Source organism: Orycteropus afer, unplaced genomic scaffold (assembly GCF_000298275.1).
Source record: "Orycteropus afer afer isolate SDZICR_OR568_19922 unplaced genomic scaffold, OryAfe1.0 scaffold00253, whole genome shotgun sequence".
In the NCBI taxonomy this organism is placed as follows: Eukaryota; Metazoa; Chordata; class Mammalia; order Tubulidentata; family Orycteropodidae; genus Orycteropus; species Orycteropus afer.
The window spans coordinates 4,517,021-4,533,727 of record NW_006921840.1 but is presented as its reverse complement, the minus strand read 5'-3'; the positions used below and the strand labels follow the sequence as shown (position 1 = coordinate 4,533,727).

Here is a 16,707-nt window from a genome sequence, read left to right as displayed (position 1 = left end):
TTGTTGTTATGTGCCATCACACTCAGCACATAGAGACACATGGGTATGAAGCAGTGAAACCACCAAGGGTAACTCGGTACATTTTTAACAACCAGCTCTCTGGGGTGGGTGGGGGGGAAGCTTCCTGATCTGCAGAGTTTGCCAATTTCTGTGGTATAAATACTGTACTCCTGTTCTGGAGTCTTGTGGATCAGTTTTTCGCTGAAGAGTGATCTCAGAACTCTCTGTGGTGCACTCTCCTCTCCAGCACTCTGCAACAGGAACTCTAACAGCGTTGGCCTGCCCAGCTCCTATCTTTTCAGTTCGGGGAGCCGCTGGGCTCCTTCAGAGTCCCCCTCCCAATGTTTCATCCTGCAAATGCTCTCCAGGTTGGGGCAAACTAGGGCTTGCCTCATTTGCTTCTCCCCTCTCAGGGATCACTGTCCTTCATGGTCTGATGTCCAACATCTGAAAACCATTGGTTCATATATTTATCCAGTTTTTCAGCTTTCCTAGGCAAGAGGGTAAGTCTGGTCCTTGTTTCCCCATTGTTGCTGGAAGTGGAAGTCTTCCCTTACTGATTTGTGGTCTCACTTATTAAATACAATAGGATTTCTTATGATAAATTCAGAAATAAGCAAGGTAAGCATGTGCTTACTAATCTGTAGTGAACAGTTTCACACGTCTAAAAAACATGGGGAACTATTCACTACAGACTAGTAAGTAAGCATAAGTAAGCCCGGCTTACCTTGCTTACTAAATACTCCATCCCTGTCAGGGTTTGTAAATTTGAAAAGAGGCTTTCATTCTGTAGGAAGGTACTATGGGGTTGGGAGAGAGAAAGACGCCAACCATACCTAGAAGCAGATCTCTGATGTGGTAAAAAAGGTGTAATTGTTCTCTACAGACTAGTATGTAAGCACATGTAGCCTATGCTTACTTTGCTTATTGGGTATCCAACCAGTGGCATCATGGTGTCTCCTAGTGCAGTCACCTCTCCCATGGACTTCCCATACCAGGCCACATAGACTCCTTAGTAATGTTTATTATCAATTTTAATCATAATATAATATGTGATATAGTTGCAGATTGCTTAAATGTATTATTTCTTAGATTATATGAATACTAACAAAATAATTTTGTAAAATCTTCCTACATTGAATTACAACATTATTAGTAACTGAGCAGAAGCCTTTTTCTTTTTTATCCTTCTTTCCTTTAATTATGACTTCATTCTCAAAAGAAGATATAGATTCACAAATACTAATTACCACAATATTGTAGCCAAGACACCAGAGAATTTGACAAAATCAGCCACTAAAAAAACACTAGATGCAGTAAAAACAGCAGCACGTGCAGTGTGTGATTCAAAGCATCATTGTAATTGGTTAACAGCGACAGCTCTGACCAGAGCACGTTTTTGTTGTCGTTAGAAGGTTCAAAAAGTAAATTAGCATTAGGTTTTAGCCTTGTAGATATACATTGATACATGTAAGCTGTAGTTATAAAAGATGTTTTTGTTGTTATAACTAACTACAGGCACTTTTTATAAAAATAAATTTTTGCTGAGACACTGCACAAAAATTTTACAGACAATCATTTTGGTGTCAGCCCCCTGTGATAGTGTCACCTGATGTCTACACTCCCTATGTCCTCCTAAGGACGCCACTGAATCCAACCTTCATTAAGCTGACTTCCTAATGCCAGTACCATAATGTTTTAATTACTTTAGAATTTGTGATAACATATATATTTTAAAGCATTAGTAACCCCATGAACCTCAGGAACATTGTGTAAGCTTCTCCCCTGCCCAACAACCAACTGCCTGATAAATTTCTGGTAACATCTTTATCATAATTCCATGAAACTAATACATTAACTTCAGAACTGACAGCTTTATTACATTAATCTTCCTGTCTAAAAAAAAAAAGAAATACTTCTCTATCAAATCTTCAGGTTATGCACATTAAGGTTATTGTTGCTCTCTTGGATTGTGTCTGTCACAGAACAATTTAGTCAAATCAAATAGTTTTCCAGTTTGTTTTTTAAAGGGGGAATTCTAAGTATACTATCATATCATCTGCAAATAATGAATTGTTTTCTCTTTGTTTGTATGTATTATTTTATCACTTTATATCTGGAATTAACCTGAGTTTCCAAAATAATAGTATATAATAGCAGAGATTGTGGAAATCCTTGTTCTGGTTCTGTTTAAAATGGAAATTCTGACTACTTAAATAAATAACAACAAACACTGAGGAAGAGTATCTAAGAATTAGGAATACTAACTGAAATTTAAAATGTGACTTACTTGCTAATAATTTTGGAAGGATGTTACTCAGATTGTCTTTACTTTTTGATACATTCATCCTTTTTAGTGCTTGCTGGACTTGCCAGTGTCTTGGAGATAATTTCAACAGAAAAAGTCCATATTTCATATACTCCATAAGGAGGAATTCTGTTTTTGCTATTTCACTACTCAAAAGAAACAAAGGTATGATTAGGTATATCTGTGTGAAATCATGTTCAATAAAAAAAAGACTTTATGAAATTCATTCTTGTGATTATGTATTTGAATGTTAACTTACTTGTCAGAAATTGCAAGTACGGCCATAAAAATATGGACTATATTAAGATGAGATGAGAAGAGATGGGATGAGAGACACTTACAGTAATGTTATTTGAATAAGACATGCCCAAGGTTATACACATATAGAACAGACTGGTAATAGTTTTACTCTACTTATTTATTTCTATGGGAAGTTTCTATTAAGTTTTAGACTAACTCCAGGTCTTTGGACATTTCATCATAATACTTTACCTTGTCTTCTTCAAAGACTCCCTTTGAAATCTTATGTTCTGCTCTTTTACTTCATCATTTCTTCCATTTGCTTTAGTTACTCTACACCGTCAGAGCAAGTTTCAGAGCCTCTTCTAACATCCATTTTGGTCTTTTCCTTCTTCCTGTCTTTTTATTGATCTTTTGCTTTTTTCATGTATGATGCCTTTTACGTGTTCTGACAATTCTGTTCAATGTGTTGAAATCTATTCTTGACATGTTCTCTAAATTCAGGCAGGATATATTCAAGGTTGTCCTGGGGGACTTGGATTTTCCTCAGCTTCAACTTACACATGAGCAATTGATGGCCTGTTCTGTAGTCAGGCCTTGGCTTTGTATTTATTGATGATATTGAGCTTCTCCAACATCTCTTTCCAAGGTCATAGTGGATTTGATTCCTGTGTAATTCATCTGGTGAGGTCCATGTGTATAGTTGTTAATCATGTTGTTGAAAAAGGAATGTCCAATGAATGAGTTGTTGCCACTGAGTCCATCCTGGCTCATAGTGACCCATGTACAACAGAAGGAAACACGGCCTGGTCTTGTGCCATCCTCACAATCATTACTGTGTCAGCCCATTGTTGCAGCCACTGTGTCAATCCATCTCATTGAGGGTCTTCCTCTTTTTCACTGACCTTCTACTTTATGAAGCATCATGTCCTTCTCCAGGAACTGATTTCTCCTGATAACAAGGCCAAACTATGTGCAATGAACTCTTACTATCTTTGCTCCTAAGGAGCATTCTGGTTGAATTTCTTTCAAGACAGATTTGTTCTTCCAGCAGTCCAAGATTGACTCAATATTCTTCACCAACACCATATTTTAAAGGTATCAGTTCTTCTTCAGTCTTCCTTATTCATTGTCCAGCTGTAGCATGCATATGAGGTAATTGAAAATACCATGGCTTGGGTCAGGCGAATCATAGTCCTCAGAGTGACATTTTTGGTCTTAAATACTCTAAAGAGGTCTTTTGTGGCAGGTTTGCCTGATGCAATAAGTCCTTTGATTTCTTGACTGCTGCTTCTATGGGTGTTGATTGTGCCTTGAAGTAAAATGAAATCCTGGATATCTTCAATCTTTTTTCCACTTATCATGATACTAGTTATTGGTCCAGTTATGAGGACTTTTTGTTTTCTTTATGTTGTATAATTCATAATGAAGGCTGAACTCTTTGATCTTCCTCAGTAAGTACTTCAAGTGTTCTTCACTTTCAGCAAGCAAGGTTGTGTCATCTGCATATCACAGGTTTTTAATGAGTCTTCCTCCAATCCTAGTGTCACCTTCTTCATATAGTCCAGCTTCTGGGGTTATTTGCTCAGTATACAAATTGAATAAATATGGTGAAAGGATACAGCCCTGATGCACACCTTTCCTAATTTTAAACCATGTGGTATCCCCTCATTCTGTTTGAATGACTGCCTCTTAGTCTATGTACAGGTTCCTCATGAGCATAATTAAGTGTTCTGGAATTCCCATTCTTTGCAATGTTATCCATAATTTGTTATGATCCACACAGTCGAATGCCTTTGGATAGTCAATAAAACACAGGTAAACATCTTTCTGGTATTCTTTGCTTTCAGCCAAGACCCATCTGACATTGGTGCTGAATCCCTCATTCTATGACCTCTTCTGAATCCGGCATGAATTTCTGAAAGTTCCCCATTTATGTACTGCTGTAATAGTTTTTGAAATATCTTTGGAAAAATTTTACTTGCATTTGACTGCTAACCAGAAGGCTGGCAGTTGAAACCTACCAACCACTCCTCAGAAGGAAGATTGGGCAATCTACTTCCATAGTGATACCCCCTCGGAAATCCAAGGAGGGGTCACTATGAGTTGGATCTGACTTGACGGCAGTGAGTTCGGTTTTTGGTGATATAAATGATATCACTCAATAATTCCTGCATTCTGTTGGATCACCTCTCTTTGGGATGGACAGAAATATGGATTTCTTCCAGTCAGTTGGTCAGGTAGCTATCTTCCAAATTTCTTGGCATAAATGAGTGAGCACCTTCAACACTGCATCTGTTTGTTGAAACATCTCAATTAATATTCCAACAATTTCTGAAGCCATTTTTTTTTTTTTTTTTTTTTTTTTGCCAGTTCCTTCAGTGCAGCTTGGACTTTTTCCTTCAGTACTGTCTGTTCTTGGTCATATGCTACCTCCTGAAATGGTTGAACATCGACCAATTCTTTTTAGTACGGGGACTCTGTATTTCTTCCATCTTCTTTTGATGCTTACTGCACTGTTCAGTTTTTTTTTTTAATAGGTTTTGCCTATAAAAAAAAAAAAAAATCCAAAAAAACAAACCAAGGGACCTCTCTTTGGTGGTGTAGTGCCTAAGGCATTTGACCACTAACCACAAGGCTGGTGGTTCAAACCCACCAGGCACTCCTCAGAAGGAAGGTTGGGCAATCTACTTCCGTAGTCATACTGCCTTGGGAACCCAAGGAGGGGTTGCTATGAGTCGAATCTGACTCCATGGCTGTAAATTTGGTTTTTATAGAATCCTTCAATGGAACATAACTTGAGACTTGAATTTTTTCTTTAGTTCTTTGAGCTTGAGAAATGCTGAATGTAGTTTTCACTTTTGGTTTTCTAACTACAGGTCTTCACACATTTCATTATAATACTTTGTCTTCTGAAGCTGTCCTTTGATTTCTTTTGTTTAGCTCTTTTATTTCATCATTTCTTCTATTTGCTTTAGCTCTACATTCAAAAGCAGGTTTCAGAGTCTCTTCTGACATCCATTCTGGTCTTTTCTTTCTTTCCTGTCTTTTTAATGACCTTTTGCTTTCTTCATGGATGATTTCCTTGCTGTCATCTCACAACTCATTTGATTTCTGGTCACTGGTGTTCAATGTGTCAAATCTGTCCTTCAGATGGACTCTGATTCAGGTGGCACATATTCAAGGTCATATTTTGGCTCTCGTGGAGTTGCTTCATTTCTTTGGCTTCAACTTAAAACTTGTATATGAGCATGGATGTTCTGTTTCACAGTCGGCCCTGGTCTTGTTCTAACTTCTCCATTATCTCTTTCCACAGATGTAGTTGATTTGATTCCTGTGTATTCCATCTGGCAAGGTCCACATGTATAGTCATTGTTTATGTTGTTGAAAAAAGGTATATGCAATGAATAAGTTGTTGCTCTTGCAAAATTCTGTCATGAAATCTCTGATGTCATTTCTATCACCAAGGCCATATTTCCCCACTACTGATGTGTCTTTGTTTCCAAATTTTACATTCCAATCAGCATGAATTATCAGTGCCTCTTGATTGCATGTTTGGTCAATTTCAGACTGCAGAAAATATCTTAATTTTTTTCATCTTTGGCTTTAGTGATTGGTGCATAAATTTTAATTATAATAGTATTAACTGTTCTTCCTTATAAGCATATGGATATTATCCTATCACTGACAGAATTGTACTTCAGAATAGATCTTGAAATGTTATTTTTGATGATGAATGTGATACCATTCTTCAATTTTTCATTCTCAGCATAGTAGACCATATAACTGTCCTATTCAAAATGGCCAATGCCAGTCTATTTCAGTTCACTAACACCTCGGATATCATCTTCATTTGTTTCATTTGATTTCTGTTGGTTTCTAATTTCCTTGACTCATATTTTGTACATTCCACATTCCAATTACTAATGGATACTTACCTCTGTTACTTCTTATTTTGAGAAGTAAATGGTGTTGTTGTTTGGTCCTTTGAATTCCAACTCATAATAACTCCATGTAACAGAGTAGAACTGCCCCATAGGGTTTCTTTGCTGTAATCTCTATAGAACTAGATTTCCAGGTCTTTCTCCCTTGGAGCGGCTGGGTGGGTTCTACTGTGAATCTTTTGGTTATCTTCTAATCACATTAGGGAGTGGGGAGGAAAGGAACTTGTCCACCTTAGAGCACCTTCAACTTTAGATTCCTAAAATAGAAGGGGCTACTGTAGCCAAAATGTGTTTAAAATATACATTTTGTTAGAAGCAGCTGGTTTCAAAGAAACTATGATCCAACTCATTTACTGCGTTTTAGACAAGCTTTGCTCTCCTCCAAAAAAGTATAGATATAAGACGTGTAGACCTTGATTTTAGAGGAGAGGCAAACATCAAGTCCTCAAAAAGAAAAAGTTTTATCATGACCTGATTCCAAGACTACAGTGTCTACTGGATCATGACATTATTGTCCAATGACGATGACAGACACAAACTCTTTCAATATTTAAAATTAGTTGAAGTCAGATACACTTGACCATAGAAGGGTACATCCTAGGTTTGAAAAAAGGAAAGAGGGTGGTACAATAGTTGTATCCCAACTCTTGCTCCTGTTATTTTTGTCATTATAAACCATGGCTTTCAATACCATGGCTAGGTTCAACTAAAAGTGAGTATAAATATAAAAAAATGCTGCCGATGATAATGGTAATACTTCGTTGACTGGAAAATGAATCATAATTTCAGTTAAAATGTGGGGGAAAAATATATCTCAGAGTGAACAGAAAGGGGGCAATTAGAAGATCATTTATTATTTACTCCTAACATTGGTTGCTTATTTTCAACTAATTCCTTTGCTTTTAGATCTGTAAGTCAGAGAAATTGTTCAGAAATCATTAAATATGAGTTCAATGACTAGCCAGAGGTCTCTGAACTTTCCTGGTACACCAAGGAATGATCCTTGGTGGTACCTGACAGGTTACTTGTTTTAAAAATTTGGCCATATTTATGAAATCATCAACTAATAACGATTACTCCCTTGTATTCCTCATTACAAGCACGTGTTACTGGGGCATGGAAATTTAGTAACAAAGAGGTAGCTCCCCTGGGCCCTCACCTTTTCACTGCCTGCACTTCCATGCTTGCTTTCTTTAAATCGGCTGTTGCTTGGAGTTTGTTTAAAGTTTCTTGTGCTGCACTAAAAAGTAACAGAGATTTGTTAAATTTTTGTTTTGTGTTCAGAGAAACTAAAATGCAAAAAGGGAAAGGTCAAAATGGGTTTGGACAGAGTGAAAACTAACATTTTAAGAGCATCTACAGATTTCTGGTCATTTTCTCGAAGGAACTCTTCAAAAGCCATTGCATCTTCTTGGAGTTTTTTTTCTGCTTTTGTGAGTTGTCTTTCCTTCAATACTATGCTGTCTTCATACTTTTTAATTGTTTTTCGTTTGGTTGACAAAGCATACTAGGAATATTGAAAACAGAAATGCATCAAGAACATTATTCCATATTTCTAGAACATTCTAAGTACTTTTAAATCAACAGTCTCATAAAAAAGAGACAAATAACTTGTGCTAGTGCTCATTTGTATTAGAAAAAAGTATGTCCATATCTTGAGTTCATGGCGTTTCTGTCATGTAGGAATTTTATTTGGTGATAGTGAGAAGGGAGACTAATTCCTCTCTCTCACCTTTATGAAGGGGCTCAATGTTGATCCAAAATGGCTCTGCCCCACAAATCAAAAATAGCTCACATCCCCCCAGAGAGCAGGTCCATCTGGTATTACCCACAGTCTCGCTGCAGTACTTTCCGAGCACTGGGAAATAGGGCTGTCTGTGGTCACAAAGGCCACCAACTTCCTCTCCAATAGGAAGGACCATGGAAGAAAACAGTTTCCAAGTCTGCTATGCCAAAGGTGCATTCCTCCCAACCAGCCCAAAGAGGACTATTAGATCCCCAAATACACCTTTGACATCTAGCTTCTATTTTTTTTAGTATAAAATACATAACACCCCACTTGGGCTTTTAATGCAGTGCATTAAAAATGAATTATAAAATGAAACCACATGTGTTATAATTTAAATGAGTTTAACTATGTAAATAAGCTCATTTTTTGAGAAATAACAACAAATAATTAGATCTCCCAAATCCTATAACAGGAGCTCTGGTGGTGTAATGCATAAGGCATTTGACTACTAACCAGAAAGCTGGCAGTTCAAACCCACTCCTTGGAAGGAAGATTGGGCAATCTACTTCTGTAGAGATACTACCCAGAAACCTAAGGAGGGATCACTATGAATTGAATTGACTCCATGGCAGTGAGTTTGGTTTTAAATCCTATAACAAGGAATATTTCATTCATTACTTTATTCACCAAGTATTTATTGAGTGCCTCGGAAGGAAGATGGGGCAATCTACTTTCGTAGTGATACTGCCTCGGAAACCCAAGGAGGGGTCACTATGGGTTGGGTCTGACTCGACGGCACATAACAACAACAACACACTATGCACATGGACTGTTTTAAGTGGTGGGAATAAAGCAATGAGCAAGAGAGACAAAATTCCTTCATGGAGTATACATTCTAGTAGAGGGAGGAGTTGAAAAATGAATCAACAAATAAAGATGTGTCTGGAGAGGAATTGAGCTGGGGGTGGGGGGTGGGGAACGGGGAATGCCAGTGGGCAAGGGTACCCACTTACACTGCAGCAGATTCTGACTCATGGCAACCCCATGTCTATGAGAGTAGAACTGTGCTCCATAGGGCTTCCAGTGGCTGATGTTTTGGAAGTAGATCTCCAGGTCATTTTTCCTAGGCACCTTTTGGTAGACTCACACTTCTAACCTTTCGGTTAGTAAACAAGCTCATTAACCCTTTGAATCAATGTGGGACTCTGGGCAAGGGTTTGTTGTTGTTGTTGTTATGTGCTGTCGAGCCGGACTCCCTAGGGAGTTGCTATTATGTGTAGGCTAGGGAGCTCTGGTAGCATAGTGGCTAAGGCACTTGACTGCTAACCAGAAGGCTGGTGGTTCAAACCCACCAGCCACTCCTCGGAAGGAAGATGGGGCAATCTACTCTCGTAGTGATACTGCCTCGGAAACCCAAGGAGGGGTCGCTATGAGTTGGGTCCGACTTGACGGCACATAACAACAACAACAACAGACAACAAAAGCATCCTCGATATGGTGAAAACTGAACAGAGACTGGAAGGAAGTGAGGGAGCAAACCATATGGATATCTGAGAGCAGACTTTTCCTCATAGAAAGAATAGCCAGTGCAAAGGCTCTGAGGCAAGAGTGTGATTGATGTTTTCTAGGAATATCAAGGAGGCCAATGAGGCTGGAGCACAGTGAGCAAGAAGAGAGTGATAAAGAATGAGGCCAAAGAGAGAGCTGGTGTCCAGATCATGTCACTAGAGATTTTAAGCAGAGAGGGACATGATCAGACTGCTGTGTGTTTAGGGGGCAAGACTAAAAGCATCCTTGTTCAGAAGTTCTAATAATAATTCATGCAAGAGGTAATGTTGACTTGGACTAGGGTGGTAGCGGTGGAGGTTATCCAGTCTGATTTTGTATATATTTTGAAAATGTATATTTAAAAGTATATTTGGGTGTATGTTATGAGAAAGAATGAAGAAAAACTAATGTTTTTGGTCTAAGTAACTGATGCTCAGTTCTTCTCCACCCTCCATCTTTTTTTTCTCTCTGCTTCATTTTGGATAGTTTATCTTGCTATGTCTTCAAATTTACTAATATTTTTTTTTCCTGCAAGGTCTAACCTGATTTAATACCATCCAGTGTGTTTTTCGTCTCTAGAAATTTAATGTAGGTCTTTTTAAGCATCTTCCAGTTCTTTCCTTAACATGCTCATGTTTCCCCTTACACCTTCTTGGACACAGGAGTATATTTATAATATCTGTTCTTGTATCCTAATTCTATCACCTATATCATTTCTGATTCTATTTCTATTGATAGATATTTTGGTCTAATTATAGGTTGTAATTTCTAATTTGCATGGATGGTGATTTTTACTTGGATTCAGACATTATACATTTTACATTATTGGATAGTATATCTTTTTAATATTCTTTTAAATGTTTTTGAGTTTGTCCTTAGACACAGTTATTAAGAAAGAGGTTTAGCCTTTTACCAGGTTGCTTATGCAGGGTATCATGTTTGGTAAAGTAGAGGGTCAGTAAAAAAGGGGAAGATCCTCAATGAGGTGGATTGACACAGTGGCTGTAATGATGGGCTCAAGCACAGCAAAGACTGTGACGATAGTGCAGGGCCAGGTAGTGTCCCAATGAGGTATTATGTAGGGTCACTATGAGTCAGAGCCGACTCAACGGCACCTAACACTCATCCATGTAGGCTCAATGCAGACTATAATCTAGGGCTAATTTATCTTCACTACTGAGGCAATACCCTTCTGAATACTCTTCCTGATGCCCAATGTATATGGTATTTTCCACTCTGATCACTAGGAACATAAACTGTTTCCAGCTCTGGGGGAACTCCATGAACTCCTTACTGGCTCTCTTCCAGTGGTTCCTACCTGGGCTTCAGATACTTTCCTCACCTGCATTCACTAATCGGTATTCAGCTGAAGTACTTGAGGGGGACCCTCTACTGATCTCCAGAGCTCCTATCTTCTCTCTCTCCCTGCATCTCTCCCTTCTGATTCTCCTCCCTGTAAACTCTAGGACCATGTTGTTGTTGTTAGCTGCCATCAAGTTGGCCCCCGACCAACTTAGTGCACAAGGGCATTAAGTGCTGCCCAGTTGGATGCCACCCCCATGATGGGTTGTGGACCAGACTGGTATGATTCATACAGGTTTCATTGGTTGATTTTTGTTTTTATTTATTTTCTTTTCATTGTGATTTGGATGGAAGTTTACATAGCAAATTGGTTTTCCATTCAACAATTCATATACATTTTTATTTGTGACATTAATTGCAATCCCTACAATTTAGCTCTGGTAGCGTAGTGCCTAAGGCACTTGACTGCTAACCAGAAAGCTGGTGGTTCAAACCCACCAGCCACTCCTCGGAAGGGAAGTTGGGCAATCTACTTCCACAGCGATACTGCCTTGAAAATCCAAGGAGGGGTTGCTATGAGTCCAGTCCAACTTGACGGCACATAACAATAACAATAACAACAACAACACAGTACCCTTTCCACTTTGTCCTTGTATCTGCCATTTCCATTCGTCCATCCTTCCTATCCCTTCCTGCCTTCTGGGCTTTTCATTGGCTGATTTTTGGAAGTAGATCACCAGGCCTTTCTTCCTCATCCATCTTAGTCTGGAAGCTCCACTGAAACCTGTTTAGCATCATAGCAACATGAATGTGCATGAAGAGCATTGGCCAGGAATCAAACCCAAGTTTCCCACATGGAAAGCAAAAATTCTACCACTGACCCACCACTGCCCTCATCTAGCCACCACCATAGCCTCCCCAACCTCCTATTACTGACTCCACTACTCAGGAACCCTTTTGTGCTCTATTGTGGAAATTCTCTTCAGATAGTCAGCTGGGGCAATCGTTGCACTCATCTCATTTACTTTTTCTTAGGGATCAATGCCTTATGTTTTCTTGTCATCCATGATCTGAAAACCATTGTTTTATATATTTTGTCTGGCTTTTTGGGTGTTTAAAACTGAAGGACAAACTCCATCTTGATTGAAAACAGAAGTCTGCCTCTCATTCTTATAACTTCCAGGACCACTGTCTTTATATAAAGGTGTTTTGGTTCTCTAGTGCTGCTATAACAGAAAATATCACAAGTGGATAGCTTTAACAAACAGGGACTTACTCTCTTACAGTTTAGGAGTCTAGAAGTCCTTAGGCTTCAGCTCTACCTTCTGTTTCATGCCACTAGAGCTGTAGGCATTTTCTGACTCACACAGCTGCTGGCTGTTGAGGCTGACAAACCCAAGATTGACAGGTAAAATGGCACAGTCCCAAGATTACAGACAACATGGTAGGCAACTAGTTTAATTCTAGGAACAACCTCAAAATTGGCGCAGCAACGTGGCAGGCCACTGATATGTAGACTCAGTCAAATGCAGGATCTAGATATGCCAAAAGCTCAAGACCTTCCGCAAAGCTTCTTCATACTAGAAGCAGGCCACACCCTGAAGGCAGCTACTTAGCTGCTAACAGCAGATTTACTATGGAGTTGATTCCAATCTTGTCATGGGGAATAATGGCATCCACCTGCCAAATCACTCAAAACCACAGCCCAGCCAAGTTGACATATAACTTTAACTTCCACAATAGGCAAGAGGGGATGGGCTCTTAGGCACAAGGCATTGTCCCCAGAAAGAGCACACCTGGGGAAGCAACATATAGGGGTACAGGTGCAGGCAGGTGAGGAGGTGTTATAGTGGGAACTTGGGAACATTTTTACTTGACTGCTTCTATTTTCTCAGTGACATAGAAAGCCAAATCAGGAACTGAAATGAAAATGGGAGAGGAGATGTGGGAGGCTTGAGGGGAGAGAAATAGGTATGACACAATCATCTAAGAGACCAGGAGAGGGCATGGGCTATGTGTATGATTGCTGGGTGGCACTAAGAGAAGGTATCAGTTTTAGTAGAATTTCTACAAATAATGCTTACTCTTAGTGAATAAAAGAGCCCTGGTGGCACAGTGGTTAAGCACTTGGCTGGTAACTAAAAGGTTGACACTTCAAACCCACCAAGTGGCTCTGCAGGAAAAAGACCTGGGGGTCTGTTTCCTTATGGTGATCTTTATAGATTACCACCTAGAAAACCATATGGGGCAGTTCTACTCCGCCACATGCAATGAACAAAAATCAACTTGATAGTACCTAACAACAATAACTTAGTAAAATAACAACTTGTCTTTTAGGAAAGAGATTTCTGACTCCAACTGTAACAAGTAAACGCACAAAGATGCCATGAAGCTACTTCAATTTTTGAACCCTATTACAAATCTTGTATAAGTGGACCCCATTCAATCAGCAGTAACAGAGAGTGTTTAACACATGGTCACCCTCCTTTGTCATTGCTAATGGAACATTTAATAGCCTGTGACACTTGACCAAACTGAGGGACATAGAGGGAGAAGGAGAATAGTTGAGAAGGGGAACAAGGCATATTTACGACAAATGTCTTAAAATCCTACAGTACCTATCAAATATCACCTTCAAATGCCTGGGACATCAGTGATATCATCAAGTTTTAATGATAACGGCCAAACTCAAACTCAGGAAATAAAATATTTAACAACAACAACAAAAAAAGGTATCTGGCCCTATTTATAACTATAGTACTCTTACTTTAAGTGAAATCTTTTATGTGAATTTCAGCTGGCAGCAAATGAAAGCATTAACAAGCTTAGATTTGTGCTTCCAAATGTGTGATGTGAAATGAAAAGTCAAATACATTTTAATTTACTCATTATTATCAAAGGCTTAAATCAAGACAGATTCTCTTCTTTAGTTGATTAGCTACTTGAAAATAGAGTTATACACAAGATCTAATTCATTTGCTGTGTAATTATTCTCCCATTATTAACTGCTTTATCTACGGTAAATGGACAAGCATATAAAAATATTAAATAATTCTATTTTCAGTTATGTGGCCTGGTTTCTCGTTAAATGTATTTGATGGCAGAATAAAACTTCTATTATTTTTATTAAAGACTCCTTCTGGGACCTGGCACTCCTTTTTTGGCCTTATGGGTACAGGGGAAGCTGGAAGGATTCTGGAGTCCTTTCAGGGCTTAGAAAGATGCACTCAGTTTTCCTGCCTAGACTCCCACAATATTCAACCAAAGGTCCAGGAGAATCTGGATCAAATTGGGCTTCTCAGCTGCTATCTAATCGTGATGGAGAGAACTGAGAAAAAAAGAAGATAATGGGACCAGCTACCCTCTAAGCAGTTCTCAGAGTGGTGTCCCCAGACCAGTAGTGTAAGCATCACCTGGGAACTTGTTAGAAATGCAGATTTTCTTTTTTTTCTTCAATATTCTTCATTAAAAATTTTTAAGTAATGCAAGCTCCATTAAGTGGCCCATCTTGAAGCTCGGCCAAAAGTTAATAAAGAAAACTCGCTCTTGAGCAAAATTAAAGGTGTAAAGAAAGGAAGCAAAGTAGTGAAGTTTTCTGCAGTGGAAGCTTTGGGCTACAGGAAATGTCATCTCAGGTAGTGTGAGACAAAACAGGTGGGAAAGGAAGGAAAGTAAGCCAGGTAAGCATTACAGGCCTGCTTTATCACACCAAAGGAGTTCTGGTGGCATAGTGGAAGGCATTTGGCTCCTAACCAGAAGTGGTTCAAACCCACTATGGGAGGAAGATGAGGCAATCTACTTCTGTAAAAATTTACAGTTTTAGAAACCCAGTGGGTGTCTCCATGAGTTAGAATCCACTCAATGGTAGTGAGTTTGGTTATTTGGTTTTATCACAACAACCTGATTTCCCCAGAGGGGTATATGGTACCTGGAAGTACTGCAATACCATGTCAATGTGTGGAGTGGATGGAGCAAGCTCTTATTCCAAGCTCCTTGCTCCAAGAACCCGTTTAATATATTATCCTCAAATAGAGGATGTATCCAATACATTGGGGGAGTCAGGCCCCACCCAAGAAGCAGAAAAGGGAGAGAATGCCAGGAGATGACAAAAGCAGCAGGATCCAGGTAAGGGGAGGGCAGAGAAGTTTCCAACAGCTAAGGGAGATGACTTGTCTGTCAGTTTGTCATACAGTGGTGGCTCACATGTTGCTGTGAGGATGGAGGCCGTGCCGTAAGTGTTTCAAACACCAGCAGGGTCTCATATGGTGCACAGGTTTCAACGCAGCTTCCAGACTGAGACAGACTAGGAAGAAGGAAGAGGCCATCCACTTCTCAAAGAATTGGCCAGGGAAAACCTTATGAATAGCAAAGAAACACTGTCTGATACATTAGTGGACAACTTTATGATTAGCCCAGAAACACTGTCTCACACAGTGCTGGAAGATGAGGCCTTTAGGTCGGAAGGCACTCAAAACACGACTAGGAAAGAGCTGCCTCATCAGAGTAGAACCAGCCTTAATGATATGGATAAAGTAAAGCTTTCGGGACCTCCATTTGCTGACATGGCATGACTCAAATTGAGGAGAAACAGCTGCAAATATCCATTAATAATTGGAACATGGAATGTACAAAGTATGAATCTAAGAAAATTGGAAGTTGTCAAAAGTGAAATGGAATGCATAAAGATTGATATCATAGGTATTAGTGAGCTGAAATGGACTGTTTTTGGCCATTTTGAATCAGAAAACCATGTGATCTACTATGCCGGGAATAACAAATTGAAGAGAAATGCCGTGGCATTTGTTATCACAAAGGATGTTTCAAGATCTGTCCTGAAGTACAATGATGTCAATGATAGGGTAATATCCATATGTCTACAAGGAAGAACAGTTAATACTACTATTATTCAAATTTATGCACCAACCACTAAAGCCAAAGATGAAGAAATTGAAGATTTTTATCAACTTCTGGAGCCTGAAATTAACCGAACATGCAATCAAGTTGTAGTGTTTGGAATCCAAAAGTTGGAAACAAAGAAGAATTACTGGTAGTTGGAAAATTTGGCCTTGGTGACAGAAATAACGTTGGAGATCTCATGATAGAATTTTGCAAGACCAGCGACTTATTCATTGCAAATACTTTTTTCAACAACACAAATGGCAGCTCTACACGTGGACTTCACCAGATGGACTACACAGGAATAAGATTGACTACATTTGTGGCAAAAGGTGATGGAAAAGCTCAATACCTTCAGCCAAAACCAGGCCAGGAGCTGATTGTGGAACAGAACATCAACTACTCATATGCAAGTTCAACTTGAAGTTGAAGACAATTAAAACAAGTCCATGGAGCCAAAATATATCCCTCCTGAATTTAGAGACCATCTAAAGAATAGATTTGATGCACTGAACACCAATGATAGAAAACCAGAGAAATTGTGGGATGACATCAAAAACATCATCTATGAAGAAATCAAGAGGTCATTAAAAATATGAGAAAGAAAGAAAAGACCAAAATGGATGTCAAAAGAGACTCTGAAACTTGCCCTTGAGCAAAGAGTAGCTAAAGCAAATGGAAGAAATGACAAGATAAAAGAGCTGAACAGATTTCAAAAAGCAGCTTGAGCAGACAAAGCC

General features: G+C 39.0%; 1 protein-coding gene and 1 pseudogene across 1 annotated transcript in view; both read right to left on the bottom strand.

The window, feature by feature from the left end:
- CCDC38 (coiled-coil domain containing 38) overlaps positions 1-16,707 on the bottom strand; it is a 72,053-nt gene that overhangs the window by 42,717 nt on the left and 12,629 nt on the right. The window contains exons 5-7 of the mRNA XM_007949773.1: positions 7,836-7,999; positions 7,652-7,732; positions 2,291-2,454 (exon numbers count right to left, since the gene is read on the bottom strand). Of these exons, the coding sequence (XP_007947964.1) occupies positions 2,291-2,454; positions 7,652-7,732; positions 7,836-7,999 (409 nt within the window). The remainder of the gene's footprint in view (positions 1-2,290; positions 2,455-7,651; positions 7,733-7,835; positions 8,000-16,707) is intronic.
- On the bottom strand, positions 14,984-15,112 carry LOC122150837 (annotated as a pseudogene).